At 43.7% G+C, this 24,714-nt stretch overlaps 1 protein-coding gene across 5 annotated transcripts in view; it reads right to left on the bottom strand.

Moving 5' to 3' along the window:
* Positions 1-24,714, bottom strand: part of LOC120395285 (WD repeat-containing protein on Y chromosome-like) — a 91,525-nt gene that overhangs the window by 29,671 nt on the left and 37,140 nt on the right. For 4 of the 5 annotated variants that reach the window (XR_005592566.1, XM_039519549.1, XM_039519567.1 and 1 more), the window contains 14 exons: positions 23,643-23,688; positions 21,218-21,264; positions 18,703-18,820; positions 16,955-17,024; positions 15,014-15,257; positions 14,261-14,366; positions 8,798-8,949; positions 8,130-8,232; positions 5,994-6,100; positions 5,828-5,907; positions 5,681-5,735; positions 4,254-4,299; positions 3,225-3,284; positions 2,145-2,307 (listed from right to left, as the gene is read on the bottom strand). Coding sequence is in view for 4 of the 5 variants with exons in the window: in XM_039519549.1 (XP_039375483.1) it covers positions 2,145-2,307; positions 3,225-3,284; positions 4,254-4,299; positions 5,681-5,735; positions 5,828-5,907; positions 5,994-6,100; positions 8,130-8,232; positions 8,798-8,949; positions 14,261-14,366; positions 15,014-15,257; positions 16,955-17,024; positions 18,703-18,820; positions 21,218-21,264; positions 23,643-23,688 (1,397 nt within the window). In the remaining variant the exon portion in view is untranslated. The remainder of the gene's footprint in view (positions 1-2,144; positions 2,308-3,224; positions 3,285-4,253; positions 4,300-5,680; positions 5,736-5,827; positions 5,908-5,993; positions 6,101-8,129; positions 8,233-8,797; positions 8,950-14,260; positions 14,367-15,013; positions 15,258-16,954; positions 17,025-18,702; positions 18,821-21,217; positions 21,265-23,642; positions 23,689-24,714) is intronic. The other variant, XM_039519556.1, reaches the window with a different exon arrangement.

Here is a 24,714-nt window from a genome sequence, read left to right as displayed (position 1 = left end):
TGCTAGTAGTTTTTCAGTTAACGCAACCTTAGAACAAAACATCTGGATGCTAGTGATGAGATGGTGAAAGGAAGAAAGTACAAATTATGTTTTTGGCAAGGATGCCATTTTTCTTCGACAGCAATTCCTTTATAATTACTATTGAAAATTTTTCAAAATATTTTCTACTTCTAGGAATGCTCAGAATTTTAGTACACAATAAGAAAACGTCTGTAAGTGTATAACAGCACATTTGCATTTCTTCAGAGTGAAGGCATTTGGAAATGTGCCTCATCAGTGCTGTACTAATATATGTGTACCTTGGGAAGATAATGTATAGTATTGCAGAGCATGTAACATGCTAAGGCAGGATACCAGTGATGTGTATGGTACAAGAACCTAGATAAAGAGCCATGACAGAAAATGGTTCTGTACCATTCTTATGTACACAGGACTGAACCTGATGGGGAAGTTGGGTCATTTCCACAGGCCAGGCCAACCACTGGAATATCAATTTGGGGCCAAATTCTGACCCTGTTACCATGGGACTAAAGGATACAGCTCCAGCATAGGGGAGCTTAGTGCCAGCCTGACCGATCCCAAGGACAGTCAAGATGGGGCAGAAAGTGATGTGGAGCTGCTTCTCAGCAGCAGTTCCATAGTCAGGTCCCACGGAATTGCTGAAGGACGTCTGACTCTGACCGGTAATAGCCTGCTAGGGGCCAGCAGGCCATTGAGGACCACTGGAATGAAAGGCCTGGTAACCATGCCCCCCCATACCTCCCAATGCACCTCTTACACTGAGGAAGACCAGATATAAGTTATGCCAGCAGTTCTCAAACTGTGAGTTGGGACCCCTAAGTGGGCTGCAACCCTGTTTTAATGGGGTCTCCAGGGCTGGCTTAGACTTGCTGGGGTTCAGAGCTAAAGTCAAAGCCCAAGCCCCACCGCTCAGGGCCGAAGCCAAAGCCTAAGGGCTTCAGCCCTGGGCACCCAGGCTCAAGTTACAGGCCTCTTGCCTAGGTCTGAAACCCTTGGGCACCCAGTAGTGCCTGCCTAAAGGCTCCAAATGAGACATCGTGCTATGTGCGCACACACACACACACACACACACACACAGAGAGAAACAGTCCCTGCCTTGAATAGCTTATGTTCTAAATAGATAATCTAGGGCTTGGGTTTTGGCTTTATTCCCCCACACTGGGGCTCGGGTGGGCTCAGGCTTCGGTCCCCCCTCCTGGGGTCATATAATAACTTTGGTTGTCAGAAGGGAGTCACAGTGAAGTGAAGTTTGTGAACTTCTGAGTTACGCCAGTCAGGAATTCCACCATGCCCAGGGAATCTCCAGATGCCCTGTTAGGGCAGCTTTCCATCCCCTTTGCTGCTCTGCAGAGCTGAGGAGACAGAGCATGGTCTGAGGAACCAGAAGAAGGAACTTGTAAATACTTTTATACTCTTAAGCATGTAACCAAAGGACAATTGTTCATTCAGTTATAATGCTTAAAGAAAGAGATGGCCTTGCAGCTAAGGCACTAGATGGACTCTGAAGGTCTGGGTTCAATTCTCTGCTCTGCCATAAACTCCCTGCCTGACCTTGGGCAAGTCATTTAGTTGCTCTGTACTTCAGTTTCCCCAGCTATAAAATGAGCATAATAAGCCGTCCTTTGGGTTGTCTATTTAGAACATAAGCTATTCAAGGCAGGGACTGCTTCTCACTGTGTGTGTGTGTGTGTGTACACAGCACACATAGCACAATGTCTCATTTGGAGCCTTTAGGCAGGCACTACTGTAATACAAATAATTATTCATGTATATGTGTATATATACCCCCCAAACACACCAAGAAAACAAATATAATCAGCTTCATCCTTTGTCCTTGATATTTACTACAAATTATTTGATTTGCTCATTACATTAGAGATAACAGCTTTAACTAAACCAATGGTATGGCACTGCTCCCTTGCCCTACATTGCAATAATTTTATATGCTGTACAGTTACCATGCTGTCTTCCTGTTCTACTGAATTTATTAAGTGTCCTCCTAATAGTATAGTTTGCAGTAACATGCAAGGTCCACATCTCTCCAAAAAAGATTTTGAATGAAGGGTTAAGCTGGAAAGTGTTTAGGAATTGTGTTCCCTGTAGTTTCCCTAGTCAGTACTTACCTTCTGTGCCAGCACAGTGAGTGGGAAAAGATGTGTGAAGTTTGCGGTATATGTGTCCTGAGATCATATTCCAAACGATAATTTCACCATCATAACTGGAGGTGGCAAGAAGAGTAGGTGGATACTGAGCAATACACAGAATATCCTCCTTGTGGCCACAGCTCTAAATGAAAAAAGAGGACATAAAAGAAACACTGCTGTTCCTTTCCCTTTGTTCAGCAAGAGAAAGAGACCCAGGCACCTAGGCACAGACTTTCCCTGCTCCTGCTGCTCACACACAAGAACCTATGTCATCTCTCCAGCCTAATCTCCTACATAGTATCAGGTGAGAAATTTAAAACAACTGAGATTAGTGTCTTTTGGACCATACATCTCATTTGTAGATGCTTTTCCTCATCCCATCCCATCAGGGTCTACAACTCACACAGCTTTAATTATTACCACCTTCTCTTTCTCTGCTGGTGACTCACAGATCTCCCCCCATCCTCAGTTCAGACTGTGTCTGTCTCTCTGACATCTTCTGCTGGATGTCTCACTGAAGCTTGAAGATACTCAACCACTCAAAAAATGAACTCATCGTCTTTCCTCCAGAATCACCTTCTTCTCTCTCTCTCTCCCTCTGCATTATGTCCACAGCCCCACCATCCTCCTAGTCTCACAGCCGTGACATCAGTTTTTGACTCCTCTCTCCTCTTCGCACTGAAGTAGCCATCTAATTCTGCTGGTTTTCATTCCAAAACTTCTGCAAAATCAGCTATTCTTCTCCTTTCCCAACAAAAAAAGCTCCTGTTCAGACCTCGATCATTTCATGCCTCAACTACTACATCTCCTTTTCCTCCTCCTTTCCAACCTGTATGATGCTTACCTTGTTCCTCTCTAATCTGCTCAAAACTCAGGTGTGAAAGTTATCTATCTAGAATTATATGTTGGTAAGAATTCAAATAACTGCTCATTACTAAAGTCTAATTGTCTGTGTTCAATCCTATGTTCAATCATTTATCCAGCTTTGTGTCAAATAACATCTGACTTATTTTTTTAAAATAACTTTATTTGTAATACAGAATCAAGATGGATTCTTACTATATCATCCTGCCAATAGGGCTGAGGTTTCTGAAAGTGATGAAGGTCGTCTGCAGAGTCCTGTTCCAAACAACATAGATAAAAGAGAAGTTGGTGTATTTTCAACATTTCCTCAGTCAACAAGGATTTGTTCTTCTGCTAGGTACGTATGTACAGCTCAAAAGAAGTTTAACTCACATGTGCAAAAGCCAAATGGCTTTAAAACGCAAGTAGTTCCCACTGACACAAAAGTGAACAGACAAGGCCCTTCATATTGCTAGAAACAACAGGTAACAAACCAAAAGGTTTGAGAACAGCATGTTTCCAATATCTATTTAAGTGAATTTTTAATTAAAATCTGGCTAAATATTATAATAAACATACATATACTGCTATTAATATGCAATGTAACAGTACTGCTTGCTAAAGGCTCTTTGATTTGGCCATATGTTTGATGATGGGCAACTGGCTGGCTCCCTGATGACTGTCAAATGTAATTTTGCATTTACTTGCTCCTGCAGGTTGCCTAAGGTACTGAATTCAGAAAATAGACAAAATGTCCAGGCCATGATCCTGCAAAGATTTACATGTAAGCCCAACTTTATGTGCTGAGTGGCCATGTGGAATTCAATGGAACTACTCTCGGGATGAAATCCTGACCCCAGTGAAGTCAGTCAGTGTTTTGCCACTGAAGTCAATGGGACTAGGACTTCACCCTCAGTGCAATAAATTACCCATGTTATGTCTCTGCAGGATCATGTCCTTGAAATTTTGTTTGTTTGCTGGGCACAGAACCTTAGGCAACCTACAGAGAGTGAGATCAAGTTTTACATGTCCTACCTTTAAGTGGAGGAGGTTGAGTGTTGGACAACATTTTTAGTCTTAGCCCAAAACAGAAACGGTTAATACATCAGTGACTATAAACAGATTTTATTTTCCCCTTTTCACTTCGAATGAGAAGCAATAAACACAAAATTTAAGGGTTCATTTTAAAATAATAATAATTTTATATTAATACCAAGTCATTTTAGATATATATTTTTCACTTACAAAATACATGCTTATTCTTCTATCCCATCCAACAGCTATGATATACCTACAAGAAGATTTAATAAAGTGTTCAGTGTTCTTCTGTTTGATTTTATATACTTTTAATTTTTTTAAAAGAGAGATGGTTTTTAAATATTACTGTTTTAAACATCAAGGAAATGGGAAAGTTACACACAGCTTGCCAAAATTAATGAAATAATCCACTGAGAACTGCCTTCATGGAATGATATTAGGACAATATTGTGTTTTTCATTATGTTTCTACAGTGGCTAACACAACTGGGGTCCTGGCTTCCACATGCTATTGTAACACAAATGATAACAACATGGGAGCACTGTGTACTGAGTAGCAGAGCAACAGCATCTGTCTCAGAGAACTAGGGGTCTGTAAGCCAGCAAGCAGCTTCACTAGCCAGGGAAGGTAAAATAAAGCCAAAACTTCATACCCTTTTCTTCTGGGCTGGCTTTACCATCACTAGAGGATTCAAAACAAGAGCAAAGTATCTCAGAACTCTTGGTCCCAACCACTAGAGGTCTCTGAAGCTTTCAGCAAGCAGGGAAGAGACAGGACACAACCTCCTCCTTGAGTTGCCTTTCCTGGCTATCCTCGAAGGGCCTCCTGCCAGATTCCCATGAAGTGACTTCCTCAGGGTCTTAGGTAAACCCTCATCTTCTCCAGACTGAGCCAGGGGCATTCCATTATGTAATCCCCAGCATTCAGTCACATGCTGCTTAGTCAGCTAACCCCTTTCCTCATGGGCTTTGTCTGGTGACAGCAACCCCTGTGCCATACCCCATCAACAGATGTGCTGGCTGCCCCCGCACTTACAGGCCAGTGCTCTATTAAAGGCTCTATAGGCACTCATCAAAGAATGTAACCTGCTTTGTATAGCTGTACAAGTCTGTTTACTTGCACTGTGTTTATTTGTTCAGAGGTTGTAGTTCTTTTTGTGGCACTGGTGTGACCAATGCTCCAGTAATGTCACAAAGACTCATAGACTCTAGGTCAGAAGGGACCATTATGATCATCTAGTCTGATCTCCTGCACAACGCAGGCCACAGAATCTCACCCATCCACTCCTGTAACAAACCCCTAACCTATGTCTGAGTTATTGAAGTCCTCAAATCGTGGTTTAAAGACCTCAAGGTGCAGAGAATCCTCCAGCAAGTGACCTGTGCCCCACGCTGCAGAGGAAGGCGAAAAACCTCCAGGGCCTCTGCCATATTTGGGGTTGGGAAGGAATTTTCCTCCAGGGCAGATTGGCAATCAGCTAAACCCTGAGCATGTGGGCAAGACTCACCAGCCAGCACCCAGGGAAGGAATCACTTTCTACAGAAAACAGCTAGCACTTGCAGTATAAATTCCCACAAAATATATCACTCCCTACCCCTAGGACAAAGTTCACACCAAGCTGTGAAAGATCTGACCTGCTTCTGTTCACCTCCACGTAGGTGCAGTCACAGACTTCAGCACATTTGTCTTCTGTAGGGAAAAATAAACCAAACATTTATTCTTTACAATACTTTAAATCATATTTTTCCAGTCTTTCAAATATTTTCCAACATGCTGTTTACCCCTTTTCAAAGTATTCAAACAATGTCCATTGTTGTAATTCCATATTTTCAAGCATCCATCTCTTCCTCCTGTAATTAACCTAAAATGGGATTAAAATTCAATATATTTCCCACATGTGACAACAATTTTATATACATCTTCAAATAAACATAAAAAGAAACATACCTTCTTCCACTGACATCAAAGGTCAAACAGGTTATTGCAGCACCTCCATGAGCACCACTAAACTCAAATAAATGCTTTCCTGTTTCAAAATCCCACACTTTAACCACCTTTTAAAAGACAAGCAAACAAATAGTGATTGAAGGAGTGTCTGAACAGTAGCAGGATTTTTCCATTTTACCCCCTCTGCACAGCCTCTCAACTGCTTTTTTTTTTTAGCTGAATGGTGTAGCTGCAGGCAGCAGGAGAGCCTGTTATTTGATCTCCTTTACTGAGATCTTCAATGTCTCAAAATGAGCCTTGTAAAGTGCCTAGATATCAATGTGATGGCTGTCAAGTATCTACCTATCTTGGATTGGCACAGATGCAAGAAGAAACGTATATAGCACTGGTCAACGTGACTGCTTGGATTACCATCACTTTAATCAGTATCCAGATTTACTCAGGACAAAATTAAGAAGACCTAAATCACGTTGATCTACAGCAACAGCAGTAATTACATTGCTTTTGCATGTCCACGCTATACTCCTTGTGTTAGCAGTGCATATCCTCACCAGGAGCACTTGCACTGATTGTCTGTGTGGGGCACTGTAGGATGGCTTCAGGAAGGCAGCAACAGTCGATGTAAGCTACACTGACACTGTGTTGACCTAACTGTATCGACCTAAGCACTACGCTTCTCGTGGAGGTGGAGTATTAAGTCGGTGTAGTGGGTGTTACATTGGCGGGAGCTACATCTTAGTGTAGATGCTTACAGAGTTGGGTTGACGAAAGCTGCCGTTGATGTAAGTGTAGACCAGGGCTCAGTGTTTGAGAGAGAAAAAAGAAACACCGACTCTAGAAAGACACATATTGGGTTGGGGTGGAATCTAAGACCCCAGTCTATATTATAAACTTATATCGTTATAACTACATCACTCAAGGGTGTGAAAAATCCACACCCCTGAGCAACACAGTTATACTGACCTAACCCTTGGTGTAGCTACTGCCTCTCAAGGAGGTGGATTAACTACACCGATGGGAGAAGCTCTCCTGTTGGCATAGTAACATCTTCACTAAAGTGCTACAGTGGTGATGCTGCAGCACTGTATGTGAAGACAAGCCCTAAGTAACATATGCCTCTTCTCAAAAATATGTGAAGTTCTTCTGAAGATGTCACTGTAGATGAATAACTTGATTTATTGCCTTTAAAATATTTTACAGATTGGCAATTAGCTTCACTGGTAATGGGTAGAGCTGCTCAAAACTTGGGCTTTCTGGTTCACAAGAAATTGCAACATTTTCAAACTTGATTTAATTCCAAATTTCCATGAATCCAGAATTTTTGACGTTTCCAATGAACCAGAAATCCTGGAGAAAAAAAACAACCTGATTCTGACACATTACATTTCCAAAACAAAATATGCTCTCCAGGCTAGCAGTTGCTGACTGCAATTGACATTGTGGTCAGCATCAATGCTGCTATGAGTTTCACCACTGCTAACAGCAACAGTGAGATTGACAAGAATACAAATTGCAGGCAGCAGCTGCCCAGACTTTGATGTCTGTGGCTCCAGGGTAACCCTGGCATGTGTCCCAGGACCCCAGGGCTTCCAGACTCCTGGTTCAGCTGGTTCCCCCACTTCTGTCCCAGGGCCTCTCGGGTCCCAGCTTTGTGCAGTGAGCCTAGAAGCCCTGTGAGCCCCCAGGATTTCTAAGCATCATGTTGTGCAGCTTGGAGCCTAGATTCTGAGTCCTGACTAGAGTGGTCTCCCAGGATTTCCAGATTCCTGGCTCTACGGCAGCGAGTCTAGGACCCCTGGCAGGGCAGGGTTGCTCTGAAGCTATGAATCCTGGAAGCCTGGAGTTTCTGGCCCTGGCCAGTCCACGTAGTATAGCTCAGCAGCAGCCCACAAGGCAAGCTGACAGGGAACCAGGCAGGTTGATTCACTGAAAGTTTTTCAAACCTAACTTGCTTTCATGAAACATTTGGGGTTTGAAGAACCAGCATTTTCTGACTAAGCTGTTTCACTGGAAAATCTCTGACTAGCTCTAGTGATGGGTGTGTTAAAAATGCACAGATTACATACAACAGATTAGATAGACACATGGAGTCATGTCAGCAACTACATTGCAATTATGTGGTTAGTTTTCACTTACAGATCCCTCTGAGCAGCTCACCACGTGCCTGAACTCTTTGTTGTATTTGCAGCACAGAACTGGCTCCTTATGAGACACGATCAAGTGGGGCTCTGGAGGAGGCCTAGCTCATGGAAAAACAAACCAAAGCAATGCACCCGATATCAACCGGACTGTACAAGAGTTGGGGAAAGTACAACGGCATTAAGCATTTCTATGCTATTTCCTCAGTACATCTTCCAAAAGGGGGAAAACGATGCTGTGACTTTAATTTAAAGATACTGATAGCGGTGGGAAGAAAGAGGGAGGTCTTTAGTCTCCACACCCATCCCATTGTTAGTCTGCCTGCATCTACTAGACCAAACTCTAGGAAATCTTTGCAAATAATTCCCACCTGTGCTGCTACCATAGAATCATAGAATATCAGGGCTGGAAGGGACCTCAGGAGGTCATCTAGTCCAACCCCCTGCTCAAAGCAGGACCAATCCCTAGCAGCTGTTGTAGTGGGAGCCCGAGGACGGGTCAGGGATCTATGCTACCCTGTTCCCACAGTGGGCAAACTTCTCCAATTATATTTCAAATGCTCTAGGTTTCACACACACACAAACCTCCCATCCCATCTGTTGAATTTTTGAATAACAGCTGAAGAGGCTCACAAACCCTCAAATTCAAATGGGCTTGCCATGTACCTTAATCTTAGATGAAGAAGTGCAAGTGTATTGGCAGCAACACAAAGCGATCTGGTGCCTGGGGTGTAGTGGCAAGCAGTGAGCTCTCCCTTAATTCCACTGGTTTTTGAACTGGCTGTAAATAAACAGGTCTGGTCCACAATATCCCAGATCTGTAGGAAAAGATGTTACACAAACGGAACAAAAATTAATAGGGTTGTACTCCAATGTCTGACACATGTCCTCATGCAATTCTAAAACTACACTGCTATACTTCCCTTCCCACCCAGGTCAGGTAGTTGTGTATGGCACATGCACTGGAAGGTTAGACCCTGACCAACAGTACCCCCGACACAATGCTGATAGACCAGGGTCTCTGAGTATTTTAGAATCAGAGAAGGGAAGTAAGCAACAGATTACTCACCCTAAAGATGCTGTGTTACTTTTCCACAGAAGGGAACAGCTACAAGAGAGATTATCCTGGGGTAGGTCTCTCCCTCTCTTCTGTTGGAGCTGTTCCTCTTTGTATAAGTGCATCCATCCATCCATACATACTCACAGGGCTAGAGAGATTGACTCTATAGACCGGAGGCTAGGGTACTCACCTGAGATGTGGGAGACTCAGGTTCAAATCTCTGCTCCAGTGGATAATTAATTAGCTATATAAAGTGGAACTGCTTCAATAGGGGAGATTGTGAGAGACTAATGCCAGGATACCCAATAGTCTGGGGGTTATGTTATTCCCTTGGAATATGTAAAACCCAGGTGCAAGTCCATAATCTGAATCAGGCAGAGTAGGGACATGAACCCAGGTCACCTACCTCCTAGGCGAGTACCCAATAGCCTTGTGGTTTGGGCATTATATATAACCCACACATGCTAGTCTGATAATCCTATTGGCCTTAGGCACAAACAAGGGCTCTAAGCAGCTAGATAGCTGGGGTGCAGCATCAGGACTCAGGCACCTTTTTGTGCATATCCACTGGTAGAAACTTAGGCACCTACAGGGTTAGGCAGCAGCTGAGTGGTGGTTGTGAGAATATCAGTGGCACCTAAGTGTTGGATTAGGCACCTAAGTAGCTTTATAGATCTAGTCCTGAGAGTCTTTCCACTGACTCTAGCCCAGGGGTGGGCAAAATTTTTGGTCCAAGGGCCATATCTGGGTGGGGAAATTGCATGCAGGGCTGGGGCGGGGGTTGGGGTGTGGGAGGGAGTGCGGGTTGTGGGAGGGGGTGTAGTGTGCAGGAAGGGGCTCAGGGCAGAGTGTTGGGGTGCAGGAGGGGTGCAGCAGGGGGCTCAGGGCATGGAGTTGGGGTGCAGGAGGGGTTCAGGGTGTGGCAGGGGGCTCAAGGAAGGGAGCTGGGGCGTGGGGTGCAGAAGGGGTTTGAGGTCCAGCCTGGCACTGCTTACCTGGAATGGCTTTGGGATGGCAGCGGAGTGCCCCTGTGGCCCCTGGGGTCCGTGCGCTGCCCTTGCCTGTGGGTACCTCCCCTGAAGCTCCCATTGGCTGCGGTTCCCCATTCCCGGCCAATGGGAGCTGCAGGGGGAGGTACCCACAGGCAAGGGCAGTGCACGGAGCCCTCTGCCCCCCCCCACACACACACCAGGGGCCACTGGGACGTGGTGCCAGCCACTTCTGGGAGCAGCATGGGGTGGCAATCCCACTGGCTGGATCCAAAGCCCTGAGGGGCTGGGGCTGGCCCACAGCCCATAGTTTGCCCACCCCCGCTCTGGCCCTTACTTGGTGAAAGTGCTCTGAGATGAAAGGTGCTATATAAATGTAGACTACTGTTTGTGATTTCCCATCATCCCAGGGATGCCTAATTCATCCCTAGTCTATACCCAGTGAAGTCAGTGGAAATATACCAGAGATTAATTTAGCCCTATATCTAAATTAATCTTCGGTGTATGTCCACTGATTTAAATGGATATACACTAAGGATGAATTTGGCACATATGGTATAATGGAAAATGATGAACAATAATTTACATTTATAAAACAAGTCAACCCTTGCGTTGTGTTTTTACAAATTCCGAATAAAATTTTAAATTAAGGGCAATTAATAAGTTAATCAAACAGAAAAGGTGCTCACAATGGATGTATACATACTTGGTTCAAACTAGGTACAAACTTGGAGAAAAACAGCGGAATCCTCTGGAAACACAGAAGACCCACACAAACCCCACAAGATGTCTGATTATAAAGTGCAGAGTACAGTTCTAAAGACATGCTTCTGTAAATTAAATAGGTAATTAAAAATAATAATATAATAGTGCTCGCTAATATAGCAGTCAGAAACCTAAACTTAATCCTGAAGTCATACACTGGAAGAAGTGCAAAGGCTAATATTATTACTATAGGCAGGGTTGGTAGCACTGCCTATTATTAATGTTGCTCAACACTTTCCATTATAAGACCCTGTTTTCTTTTTTATTTGCTTATTTTAGCAAATTTTAACTGCTTGAGCTAAGTTAGAAGCCTTCTTTTTTTTAAAAAAAATCACAGTTTGCACATGCTAAGTAGAGATTAATTTTAGCAGCTGATCTCCCTGAAGATTCCATCCACCCTGGGCATGCTCCAGCCCAGGGCTAAGCAAGACTTTCCCTGCAATTGCAGCTCTTGGCTGCTGTGGGCCATGCTGGGTCTGAGCACCTACACTAAGAGCAGGGAGACTGTGACACCCTGCTCGGCCCAGGCAGTGTGGAGAAGGAAGCTGCCTGATTCAGATACAGAGGGGACAAAAGATTAACCTACTGGGGTTTGGGAGGAGTAGAATGTGACAAGGAGCTGGGGAGTATAGAAACTGGAACTGGAGAGATCCAGGAGTGAGGGACTGGCTTGTCACAGAGACTGGGGATGAAATGTTGCTGGGGCGGGGGAGGGGAGGGAGATGGTGACAGGTAGTGCAGAGGAGTGAGACTAGGGGCTTGGCTACACTTACAAATTTGCAGTGCTGCAGCAGGGTGTGAAAACACACCCTCTCCAGCGCTGCAAATTGCGGCGCTGCAAAGCGCCAGTGTGGTCAAAGCTCCAGCGCTGGGAGCGCGGCTCCCAGCGCTGTCCGTTATTCCCCACAGGGGGCTTGGCTACACTTACGGTTTGCAGCGCTGGTAGTTTGCAGCGCTGGTCATCCAGCTGTGTAGGAGCAGCGCTGGTGTGTGGCCACACTCACAGCTACCAGCGCTGGTGTGTGGCCACATTTGCAACATTTGCAGTGCTGTTGGGAGTGCTGCATTATGGGCAGCTATCCCAGCATTCAAGTGGCAACAACGTGCTTTTCAAAAGAGGGGGGTGGAGGGTGGTGTACTGTGACAGGGAGCGGGGAAGAGAGAGAGAGTGGATTTTTGGAGCCAACACTGTGTGTTAGTTTCCTGGATTGAAAAATCACAAAATGTTCGCGAGCCCTTAGTCTTAACTCTTAATTGCAAACAGCCTGCCTCCAACACGGACTCCCCGCTGTTTCACTCACTCCCTGTGGTGTACTGTGACAGGGAGCGGGGAAGGGAGAGAGAGTGGATTTTTGGAGCCAACAGTTTAGCTTCCTGGATTGAAAAATCACAAAATGTTCGCGAACCCTTGGTCTTAATTGCAAACAGCCTGCCTCCAACGCTGTTTCTCTGTCAAGCAAACATTCACTCCCTGCCTCTCATTTGATCGTTCACAGCCAGGTACAGATAGCTCCTGTTTGCTGTGATCAGTGTTTGTTTTTTAGATAAGCAGTTCAATGGAGCTCCGATCGGAGTTCACAACAAAACAAAGAGAGGCTGCATAACAAAACAAAGAGAGTAATTTAGTTAAAAGCTTTCTGGGATATCTCCTTATTCCCTGGAGGCCAATAAAAGCGCTGGTGTGTGTCCACACTTGATGAGCAGTGCTAGATCACCAGCGCTGCAATCGCTACACCCCAACCAGGCCAGGTGTACAGCCAGCGCTGCAGCCAGGGAGTTGCAGCGCTGGATGTGCCTTGCAGGTGTGGACGGTTACTAATTGCAGCGCTGGAAAGCCTCTACCAGCGCTGCAACTTGCAAGTGTAGCCAAGCCCAGGGAGGTGGAGTACGGACAGTGCTGGGAGAGCTCTCTCCCAGCGCTGGCGCTTTGACTACACTTAGCGCTTCAAAGTGCTGCTGCGGCAGCGCTACCGCGGCAGCGCTTTGAAGTGCTAAGTGTAGCCACAGCCTAGGACTTGCTAGGCTAGGAGACTTGTGGGGTGGGATGAGACATCTGAGCCGTGGAGACTGGGACTGGCTGTGCTAGGAGAATGGGACTTGGAAAGGGATGAGAAGCCTGGGGTGTGGAAGAGAAAGGACTGGGATAAGCTGAAGGGGATGGGGAAGAAGGGGTCCCACTTCAGGGGAATGCACAGAAGAGTCTGTATCACTAGAGCACACTCCCCGTCAAAGCCTCAATGGAGCCCAAGATCCCTGAGTGGGTCACACACTGCCACAGTGTCTCATTCTCCTGTAGTGCTTGTCTACACAGACAATGACAAGCTACTACTGCTACCAGTTGTCCTGTTAGCTCAAATGGTAGAGGTCTGTGCGGTGGATCAGGTTCCACCTCTGCTGATGACCCATGCAAATGTCAGTATGATTTCATGTGACAGAGTTTCAGGGTTTTTTCAGTTAGCTTTTTGAAAACCTAAGAAATTACACATAAAAATCCACATTAAAAGGTTGCAAAGTCAAGCACTCAAAAGTTAGGAAAATTCCAGAATTAATGAGGTCACACGTTGAACAAGAAGAAAGCAGAATATTTGATAGTTTCTCATTAAGTGAGCACTATCCATTCTGTGCACTGAATGAGGCAAAAGAATTGTGGAAAAAATAGTATGTGTATTTAAAATAGTCTGCCCGTGCAGAAGAGTCCAAATTAAGGTTGCATGAGGAAACCTTAATTCTAGCATTTCCAACCTTAATAATATTATTTTAATGTAGGGTGGTTGTTTTTGTTGGTTTTTTTGGTGTAATACACACATGTGTAATACATATACAATGCATGTAATATATGCCTGGTTAGGAGGTTTCAGCAAATGAAGAAACAGAAATACATATCCTAGAGAAATTACAATAGAAAAAAGATCCCTAAATTAAAAAAGAAAAACACAAAGTCACTTTCTAAAGTAGAACACCACCTTAAAAAGTTCAGAGTACTAGATACCTGTTAAAAGTTTTATCATGATTTATGAAACATTTAGCAACAAATGCATTTAGTACAACTGAAAACCTAAGAGACTATTGACTCATAGGAGTACTTGCTGGAGTTGCTCTCTACGTTGATCTGTTCAAGGGCCAGATCCAACTCCAATTTCGGTTGGAGTCTTTTCTATTGACTTCATTGAGAATTAGATCAGGCCCTACATTTCTATGCTGTACTATTATGTACGTGTTTGTGTTTATTAGACTGAATATATTTATATTTATTTCCACGAATACAAAATAGAGAACTGGGGTAGGATATCGGACACTTGCTGTACATAGTGAGACCTTAATGGTGTTGTCTGTGGACATGGAAAATATTTTCGCATCTTCTGCAGATATGGAGAGGTAACAGACTGGTGCTGTGTGGCTTCTGAGCATGCCTGTTGGCCGGCTGAAATTTAATAAGAACAGGTCAATATTAAGCAGTTTCAAATTGATTTTCTTATAAAACAAAGTAAAAATAAACGGGCTGAAATCTGCAACTACTCGTATGTTTGGTGGGAATTGTATTTTGTGTTTTCTCACACAAAAAAAAAAAACCCACATAAACAGAGTGGTCTTCCAGTATCAGGCACTTGGAGTGATGTACATGAAACAATAGCATCTGCTTGCAGAGTTCAGCTTTTCATGAGATGTTAATGCTGCCAAATGGATTGCGAGGCCTCAGTTATACAATGAGCTCCGTGGACAGAGATCATCGTAGGACTGGGGTCTTAGACACAAGCAAAACCTCAAACCGATATTAGATAAAAAATGGAGGATAGTCCAGGAATGTTTATATTTATATAAAATATTTAAACTTATGGAAATGATTTTCCTGCATGCATGTGCGTGTATTGATATTATCAACAGTGCAGCAGAGCCATTCTCTAAACTCACGCATATTTCCAGGACATTTGTGATTGTCTCCTCAATGCACTTAGCTGATCCCTATTAACAGGGCAATACACTAGATAGTAAGAATTACTTATCATTAATATGTGGTTACAAAGCCCTTCGTAACAGATTATTTCAGTGAGTACTGTAACTGTCTCTTACCCAGACATGTAAGGGTTCCACATCCGGATGATTCGATCCATTCCACCTGTCACTATGAGGTTGTTCTTTTTACAGAATGCAAATGTTTTTACTCCTTTGTAGACTTGAAACACAGTCTGATCTCCCTCAGCTCTCTTTGGAGGGATTCTAGGTATCACTTGTCCTTTTCTTGCTTTTGAATCTTTCCCACGGTCCTTTATTTTTTTCATCTGCTGCTCAACGTTAGTAGCGCCAACAATACACCCTAAAAAGAACATACTCACCTAAACAGCTGATAAATTTGAAAATGTCCTAGACATCTTGGTTCCCACCACCTCCCGCAGATTAGGTACTGATAACTTTCAGCATCAGGAAATGTCTCCCAATAGTCATGGTGGTATAATACAGCATCACTCAATTCACTTTAATTCAAAATGTAGCCTGTTATTTTATTTGACATATTACCACATCTCTGTCATGTTTAAGAATCATAGATGGTAAATCATTTGTGTGCATATGTTTGCTTATTTTAACCTGTAATTAACTCTCATTTCTTTTTCCTAGTTAAACTTTTATATAGTTTATTACAGGATTGGCTACAGGCATTGCCCTTGGTGCAAGATCTAGGTACCAATTGATCTGGGGTAAGTGACTGGTTTCTTGGGACTGGAAGCAACCAGAATATTTTGTGATTTTTGGTATAATTTATCACTAAGTCCAGCTTGTCTGGCTGGTACGATAGACTGGAGAGTCTAAGGGGACTGTCTGTAACTCCATGGTAAGACAGTTACAGTGATCCAGGAGTTCATATTTGTTACTGCGTTGGTGAAATCTAATTATAGAACATGCCAGCAGTTTGGGGTGTCTGCCCTGCTTTTGACAGTCTGCCCTGAGGTAGCCACTCATGGCCATGAGCCACTCCAGACAGCATGACAGCCTGCACAGAGAGGGTACAAATTATCTACTGAGCAACGTTCTTGAATGAACACTGATAAAAATATCAGAAGGACTAGAAAATATTTCAGAGAAATAGGAGATGGGTCGTAAACCTGTCCCAAGCAACTGGCTTTTATAAAGTAGGTAACAGAGGTTTTTACTCACTACATTAGTGTGTATAAAACACCATGCAAATGCTACTCTCATGGTATTTCCACCTGGAACAGGAATGAAATTGTTGGCAGTCTCAGGAGAAAGCCTATTCTTGTAAGGTTTCCACTAACAGCCACATAATTGTGATGGAAACAAGAGAACTGGATAGTTTGGACAAACATACTGGGCTCGATGCAGGCTCTTGTCAGGGGACATAGCAGTGAAATCTGCTTGTGACTCTCCTTCTGCCAGAAGGCCCATGGCCAACTGGTTCAGCTCCCAAACTGTGTGGGGCTGGTCAGGGATTGGGGCCAAGCCAGCAGGGACATACACTGATTGGTGTGTCCTGCACAGCCCCAGGTGGCATTTTAAAATTGCCCCCCCCTTCTGACTCAGCTGGCCCCGAGGACACAATATAGAGTCATAGAATATCAGGGTTGGAAGGGACCTCAGGAGGTCATCTAGTCCAACCCCCTGCTCAAACCAGGGCCAATCCCCAGACAGATTTTTACCCCAAATGGCCCCCTCATGGACTGAACTCACCACCCTGGGTTTAGCAGGCCACTGGTCAAACCACTGAGCTACCCCTCCCCCTGTGGAACCTGTGGAAGATCATTCTAGCCTCCTAATGATAGGATACTTAGCTGAACTAAATCAGAGGACTGAAAAACTCTTTGAGGCTCTCCCATCACCAGTTACAATCTTACATACAGTGGCACTACTAGAAATAAAGCCAACCAGGTGACAGCAACGTGACCAGCACTATACCACAGGTAAGACTGCAGCATACACGGAGATGGAACTGTGTGTAAATCAGAGAAACGTTAAGTTGAAAGAAATTCCTAGAGGCCTTAATAGGAGTAAAATGGTTACCTATTACTAAAGCTGTAGGTTCATGGTTGGAGGTAGAAATCACTGCTTTAATGGAATCATAGTAGTTCAGCTAAAAGGAACAGAACAAGAGATTACTATTTAATATAAATGATACACAATACTGATTAGAAGACAATATACTGTGCTGGGATTACTTCATTTGTTTCTGTTCTTAGAATGTTTTTGTTTCTGAAGGCAGGATGAATAAATAAGAACATTTAAAGTTGTTTGTCTAAGGGTGGGTTGAGTGGGTGCATTACAATGGCTCTTATTCCAGCACGTTTCTGCTGTTTTCTCACGTTAAAAGGACAGAATGTGCATATATCACTCCTTTGTGTATCCAAAAGCATGACATGCAGATTCTAAATTCCATTTCAGGATTCTCTGTGCAAGTCAGAGGCGTCCCTACATCTTCCCAGATGGACCAGAACATGGAAAACAATCTGCTACTTCATCTGAGCTAGAGTCAGCCTGGTGGGGCCCCCACTGCTTCCAGAAACCAGCAGCAGCAATTAGAAAAGTAAAAAAATACTCAGCGCCCATCATGTACCCTGGCATGTAACCTCCAGACTGGTTATTGGCCTTCAAGAACATAAAACATGAGCCATAAAGCTGCACTTTAGAACAAGTCTTGACCCTTCCTCCAAGGTCAAGGAGAGTTCTCCAGCATCCAGCCCAGTGTGGTGCTGCTGCACATGGGTTCAGGATTTGGGAACCTGACGTCTGAGCCACACTGATCCAATGACGAGCGCGCTGGGGCTGGGGGAAGAGGAAGCCATTACTCTAGATATGAAAGGAGTGTAAACTGTGCAGAGGTTACTCCAGTGCTGAGGCTGCAATAGAGACCCAGTTGCTTGGTCTGTGCAATGGGGCTACAATTTGGGTCTAAAATTCTTTCTAGATATGAGGGCATAGCTTTAAAAAAAACTTATGGTGCTATAATAAATACATTTTATCTCTAGTGCCCTGCTCAGATACAAAATGTGTATCCACATCCAATCCACAACCCGCAAAGATGGTCCATGGATAAAAAGCGGATATCCACAGATTTGCAGGGCTCTATTTATCGCATCAGATCAGCTAGTGAGTCAATATATAAATATGCCACTAGCCCATCTCCACTGGGACTACCTTTATCGTTCCAAAACTCAGAATAGCTTCAGAGAGCTACCAAATACTTCCTTCTTATCCCCCAAAATGACATTGTTGAAAGATGGGCAATGTTCAGTCCAGGGCAGTGACAACTTCAAAGTTTGTACATTGCAGTCAGGGCTATAAAAGATCGAGAGCATTTCTTTAGTTCCATGCCCATTCTCCTTTAGCTTCTGACTTTGAATCCTGGGGGTGCAGTAATCCCAAACTCAGATCTCAACTCATTCAGGCCCCAAACAGCAAGGAACTTACACACATGCCTAACTTTAAAAGCTTGCACTACTGAAGTCAAATTGAAAACTAAACAGTTGTTGAATTTGAGCTTCACAATTTTCAATCTGAATTTCATGCCTTATTTTCTATTGTCAAGCTCTCGTTCTTTCTTATATCAAGTTTGACAGTTTGTGCCATTTCCCTGTTCTTCCTATCATACTGCTGACAGTGCTATTCTAAATGACAAGTAAGAGAGTTTTTTTCTGTAGACTGACTAGATTCTGTGGCTGAAACCTTATTTACCTATTTCCATGCTGATTTCTTTTATAGAAAACTTTCAATTTTATTTCTTTTGGGGTCAGGAAGGATTTTGGTTCTTTTACCTGTGTAACCCAGTCCCCATGCACTTTCCAACGAATGTAAGTCACATTTGGAGAAAGAACAGCATTCTCAATGCCAATACTAGGCAGGTTTTCAGCCATTGGCAGTTTCTTCCATGTTCTGAAAAATCAAGGTACAAAGAAGAGAAGAGAAACGGCAACCATCATCCTTAAGTGCTAGGAAGCAAATATTTCCTCACCCTTCTTGGTCGTGCACCGCTCCTAAAATCTGGACTATTTCTGGCATTAAGCTCCCAACCCGAGGTTGTTATTTCAAAAGACTGTAGCTATTTATCTTGCCTTTTGGGATAATGAAAAGTTGCTCCAGCAATTTCTGATTGCAGGCTACTACAGCAGACACCCTGCTGAGGAGAGAAGAGTAGCTGTTGGAGAAGCCAGCAAGGGAGCTGCCTGGGTCTATATTAGCAAGGATCCAGGGAGGCCTGACGGATGGGGAAGGGCAGACCACTTGCTGGGAGTCACTAGCGGGCAGGGGTCATACTGGGGGAGGAAAAAAGACAGTCATATTCTTCCAATCTCTGCCCATGTGAGTTGCCAAAATGAGACAGTGCTTAGAGTAGATCTTGCGGCTTTCTGAGCTCCCCCTCAGTATGACTTGAATATGCCCATGGGCTCTACTGGGCTCCTGGGTCCTGGCTCCCTTATGACTCTGGAAAAAAAATAATTAGTGGCATCTCCTAATGCCACCCACTTATGGCAGCAAAATGAGACATCACTCTCAGTAAATTGTGCAGACTGTGACTCTTCCTCTCCTCCATGAGGAATTAAATAGTTCATCATCATCACTGGGTATTCGAGTTAAATGTCAACATAGTTAACACTGCATGATTTCGAAGACAGGCTGGACGACACTCAGAGCGCCCTGATCCTTCCCCGGGGCCGGAGCCAGGGAGGGGCACCCTCCCCTAGCACCGGGGAACCTACCCAACAGGGGGCGCAGGAACTTCCGACTGGGGGGAAGTGAGCTACCGGAGACAGGACTTAATAGGGCGGAGACCAGGGCTTTGTCCCAAGGTGGGGAACCCGAGGCACAGCCACCGAGAGCTGTGCTCCAGCCCAGTCAGCGAGAGGGGACAGGTTCCACCCCCTACCCCAGCAGCTGATTTTCAGACGGAGCTGCAGAAGATTCTATCCTTGAGAACTAGACAGCAAGAAAGGGGTCAGAACACTGTACTGCTGCATATTGGCTCAATCTGAGCCCTGCTGGTGGGGTCCATTCTTTTCTTCCCCTCCCTATGCTGGAGAATACAGCAGCTTTTTCCCCTCAGCCATGAGGATATGTACAGCTCCTTTTCTGTCAGGGAGAACAGTGCGGGAATGCTCTCTTCTGTAGTGTCCACCACCCATTTTTTCCTGGACAAAGTGGCCTCAAGCTCATTCCCCTACTCTTCGGTGTCTCCCTGGCAGCGCCCTCGTCTACATATACTTCCTTGGGGTTTTTTAAATGTAGCAAACACAAGCCGTCCCTTACTGGCTGTCCCAACACGTTTGCTTATGGAAACAACTGGCCACGTTACAAGTGAAGTTAAACTGCTAACTCCCTACGCTGGGATTTTAATGCCAACAATTGTTGAGAAATGTTTCAAGTGTCATAGCGGCTAGGAGCAACACTGGTAAAACAGTTCATAAAACGTTGCTCAAACCATAAGGGTTTGGATTCCTGACCATTGGTGTCGAAGGTTTAGGATTTCAAGCCAGCTGAGTGGAGGTGGAAATTGTTTCACAGTCCAACCCTTCAACTCTTTGAAAAATGACTAGTAGTCAGGGTCCTTACAGGTGTCCCCTGGTAAATAAATGAACTTTGTTGTCCACTGAAGGAAGGACAAGAAGGAATGGGTTTAATCTGCAGAAAGGGAGATTTATGGTAGATATTAAGGAAAGCTTTCTAATTATAAGGGTAGTTAAGCTCTGGAATAGGCTTCCAAGGGAGGTTGTGGAATCCCCATGACTGGAAATTTTTAAGAATAGGTTGGACAAACATCTGTCAGGGATTATCTAGGTTTACTTGGTCCTACCTCAGCACAGGGGGATGAACTCAATGACCTGTGGAAGTCTCTTCCAGCCCTACATTTCTATGATTCTACTAGGAGATGGGCAAATGATTTGGCCACAGACACTGAACTGGGGTTTCTTGGAACAACAATGAAAAAAGCAACAAGTGCCACCTGTTGGGTTAATCATGTAGGTGTCTAAATATTTTTGAATCTGCTGTATTTCTCTTCATTTTCTCTGCATCCAAGTTTAGTATCCTATGACACTTGGAAGCCTGCTGCACTAGTGTCATGTCCAAGGATCCCAACTTGATACCTCTGCAGACACAGGAGCCAGAATGCTTTGGGGATGTCAGTTAAAAGCACAGATCAGTGTAACAGAAGAAAATGAGCACAGTTAACCTCCGTGACAACACTTATAAAGATTTTTAGTGTTCAGTTAAATAGATGAAGCAACTGCACTTGTGTCAGTTTTTTAAATTACATTTAAAATGTAAAGTACTTACCGTAGAAGTTCCCCCACAGAAGACAAAAGCAAGATATTCACACATCCCTGAAAATTGGGAGAAAAAAAAAGTTATAGAAATTTAAAGTATAGGGCTAAATCCTGTAGTTCTTATTCAGTCTCTGAAGTAAGTGGGAGGAGATTTACCAGAATGAGGATTCCTGGACTATATTTAGCAGATGGATAATTAATGTTGTATAGACAAGGTGGGTGAGGTAACGTCTTTTATTGGACCACCTTTTATTTGAGAGATACAAGCTTCCAAGCTTTCAAGATCCCTGGGTCCTATCACAACATGTGGTATACCTCATCCCATGCACAAAATGCCCCAATAGCAACTATGTGGGCACAGGTGCCGACTTTCCAATGTGCCGGGGGGTGCTCAATGATAAAAGACAAAAACACCATATCACTTGTGGGTGAACATTTTTCACAAAGCGATCACTCTATATCTGACCTATCAATCCTCATCCTCAAAAGACACCTGCACAACACTTTCAAAAGACTAGCCTAGGAGCTTAAATTCATAACTTTGCTTGGCACAAAAATCATGGAGCAAATAGAGATGCTGGATTTATGGTTTATTACAACACTCTACTAATTCACCCCCAAGCTGTTCCCTCCCCCTTTCTTTCCTCCCTATGACTGGAGAGGTGTTAACATGCCACTTCATCTTGAATGGTCCCTTAAAAGATGTGTTCACTACTTAAGCTAAACAATCCATTCCACCTTGTCTTTAGCTGTGACACTCTGAGGGCAAGTCCACATTTAAAATTCTGCCATGCTTTAATGAAGACACTATATGCCAATGGGAGAGAGCTCTCCCATCACTGTAGTTAATCCACCTCCCCAAGAGGCAGTAGCTAAATTGACAGGAGAAGCTCTCCCGCCGACATAGCACTGTTTACATGGAGGGGTCAGGTTGGCATAACTATGTCGCTCAGGGGTGTGGATTTTTCACACCCCGAGTGACGTAGTTATACTGATATAGGTCTGTAGTATAGACCAGACCTGAATTAGTTTCACAGACCTGAAGAAGAGCTCTATGTGAGCTTTAAATCTTGTCTTTCTCACCAACAGAACTTGGTCCAATAAAAGGATAATACCTCACCCACCTTGTCTCTCTATTACCCTGAAATAGAATGAAAAACTGTATTATACTCTTCAGCCACAAGGGGGTGCAATGTGTAACATACTTTATCTGAGCTGGTCACAACTAGAGCCAGGAAGTGCTTTAAAGGATCTTACAGTGAACACATCTGGTATAACTCTCTGGGAAGGAAGCTCTGTAGCCAGTCCAAATCTGGTACAGAAGCCTGACCTACAAGTGGCAGTCCTGCAACCTACTGTATAAAACGTATATCTGACACACACCATCCACTGGATAATCAAGGAGACTGGCCAGGAGATACTGCTAGGACAGCTCCCTTGACTACCCAAAGGTCTAAGGGATGCCCCCTGAGTTCATGGATTATATCTAAGCCTCTTCGTTTTCAGTTGAAACCGATTTTTACCAAAAAAATCCCAGGTTTTACAAAAAGTATTATTTTTTTTCCGATTTTCACTCTACTTTTGTATCATTCAAATATATATATATATATATATATAAAAATAACAAACTTGTTTTATTAGGAGAATACAATACATTGCATAAGATATATGTATTATGATAATACATTAATCTGTGTGTATATGCAAAGCTGCCTGTTGACGTAAAGCTATGTATTAATCTAGAAGATAAAACAATAAAGAAAACAGGCACACATGCAAGCTCTGAAATGCATGCGAATCTGAACTAACTGATGAATCTGAAACCTATCATGTACACATTTCAATCTGTTAGCAGATAACGGTTTAAACATCTGACACACTAAAATGGGAAGAAAATGAAAATCTGTATCAGAATATGTTTCAGAACACAAGGAAGTATTCAAAAGTTTTAAAAAAACAAAAACAGGAGAAAAGGATGAAGTTGAGTGTACGCATTGCAAATGGTGTGGCCCAATTATTAAATGTAAATATTTATAGGCTAATGTGTCTAAGTCTACAACAGTAAACTGTTTATTCAAATGAGAAGTTTTATTTGGGGAGTAGAGATGTATTGTTTTCTTAAACTCAGAGGTGGCATTGTGTTTTAAGTTCTGTTTTAGTTCTGCAGCAAACCAGATTGAATTCCATTCATCAAAGCATTAATCTATTGAATACTTTTCCCCCCCGTCCTTCCGTCCACCAGAATAAACCACAATATTTATCCAGAAAAATTATTAATAGTTTTTTCCACCAATTTTCACCTGTTTTTGTTGTTGTAGTAATAAACACCGATAATACCCTGGAAAAAATAAATAAAATAAAAACTGAAAATGAAGGGCCCTACTTATATCAAACACTGTTTTGTTGTTATTGTTTTAAAAACAAAAACAATCTACCTGGTCATCACCATATAGAATCATGCACTCGTCGGGATCGGTGCAACTAAAAAAAGATGGAAAAAAAGGATAAGTGCGAGCTAGTCAGAACACTTCAGTTTAAAAGAAATAGAAGTAGTATTGAGGCCAACATATGTTAGACAAAACAAATGCCATGTTCACAGGCAGTGGCGGATTAGCCGTTGGGGCAACGGGGCCCGTGCCCAGGTGCCCCAGCCAATTGGAGGGGCCCAGAAAAGTGGGCACCATGATCGGCTCCGCCCTCCTGGCACTCCTCCCCTTCCTTGCTCTGGCCCAGGGCCCCACAAACCCTAATCGGCCTCTGTTCACAGGTGTGGCGTTCTGTGGAGACTAAATTCAGGCCTGGTATAAGGATAATTGAGTTCTACTTAACTCAATGGGAGGTATTTACACTAGGGACCAATTTGGTCCCCAGCAGTGTTGTGGATGATGCAAGTAAATGTTCATGGAAAGAGAGGGCTGCTTTACCTTACATATTGCTGATAACCGTTTGGAATATGACGACATTCATGCAGCCTACCCTGTTAAGTGTGAAACCACAACTAACATCATCAAACCAGCAAGCAATACATGTGCAACAGAGATTCCTGATAACCCCGTGGCCTAGAAATCACATAAAGCTCTGGGATGAAGACTCATGGTCAATAATTCTGCTCCTCAGGCATAATGGAACTTTCTATCACAAAGGTGAAGCTCATCTGTGCCGGAGACAAGAACTTATTAGAGGCTGATCCAACACTGCACAATGAATTCCCGTAGGAACTGAGGGCCATCATAAACCTCACTGCTTTCTGCTCCAAGTGAAAAGTACACATCTTTGGCTTCTTTTCTCTGCCATGAACACAGAGAAAGAACAAATCAGACATGCCGTGGTCTAATGTCTAAGGGGTGCTAACGTCAGGGTGTCTTCTTCACCCTGCTCCTGCCCCTCCCTGCACCCCGCCCCCCGCTCCTGTACCTCATCTCCACAGAGCAGACGGGAGACAGGACAGGGCTCAGGATGGAGGGAGCTTGCTGGCAGCAGCTGCTGTCTCAACTTGCTGATCTACTT

The sequence above is a fragment of the Mauremys reevesii genome, linkage group 1 (assembly GCF_016161935.1).
Source record: "Mauremys reevesii isolate NIE-2019 linkage group 1, ASM1616193v1, whole genome shotgun sequence".
NCBI lineage: Eukaryota > Metazoa > Chordata > Testudines > Geoemydidae > Mauremys > Mauremys reevesii.
The sequence above is the reverse complement of the archived record's forward strand: the minus strand, read 5'-3'. Positions and strand labels throughout refer to the sequence as shown.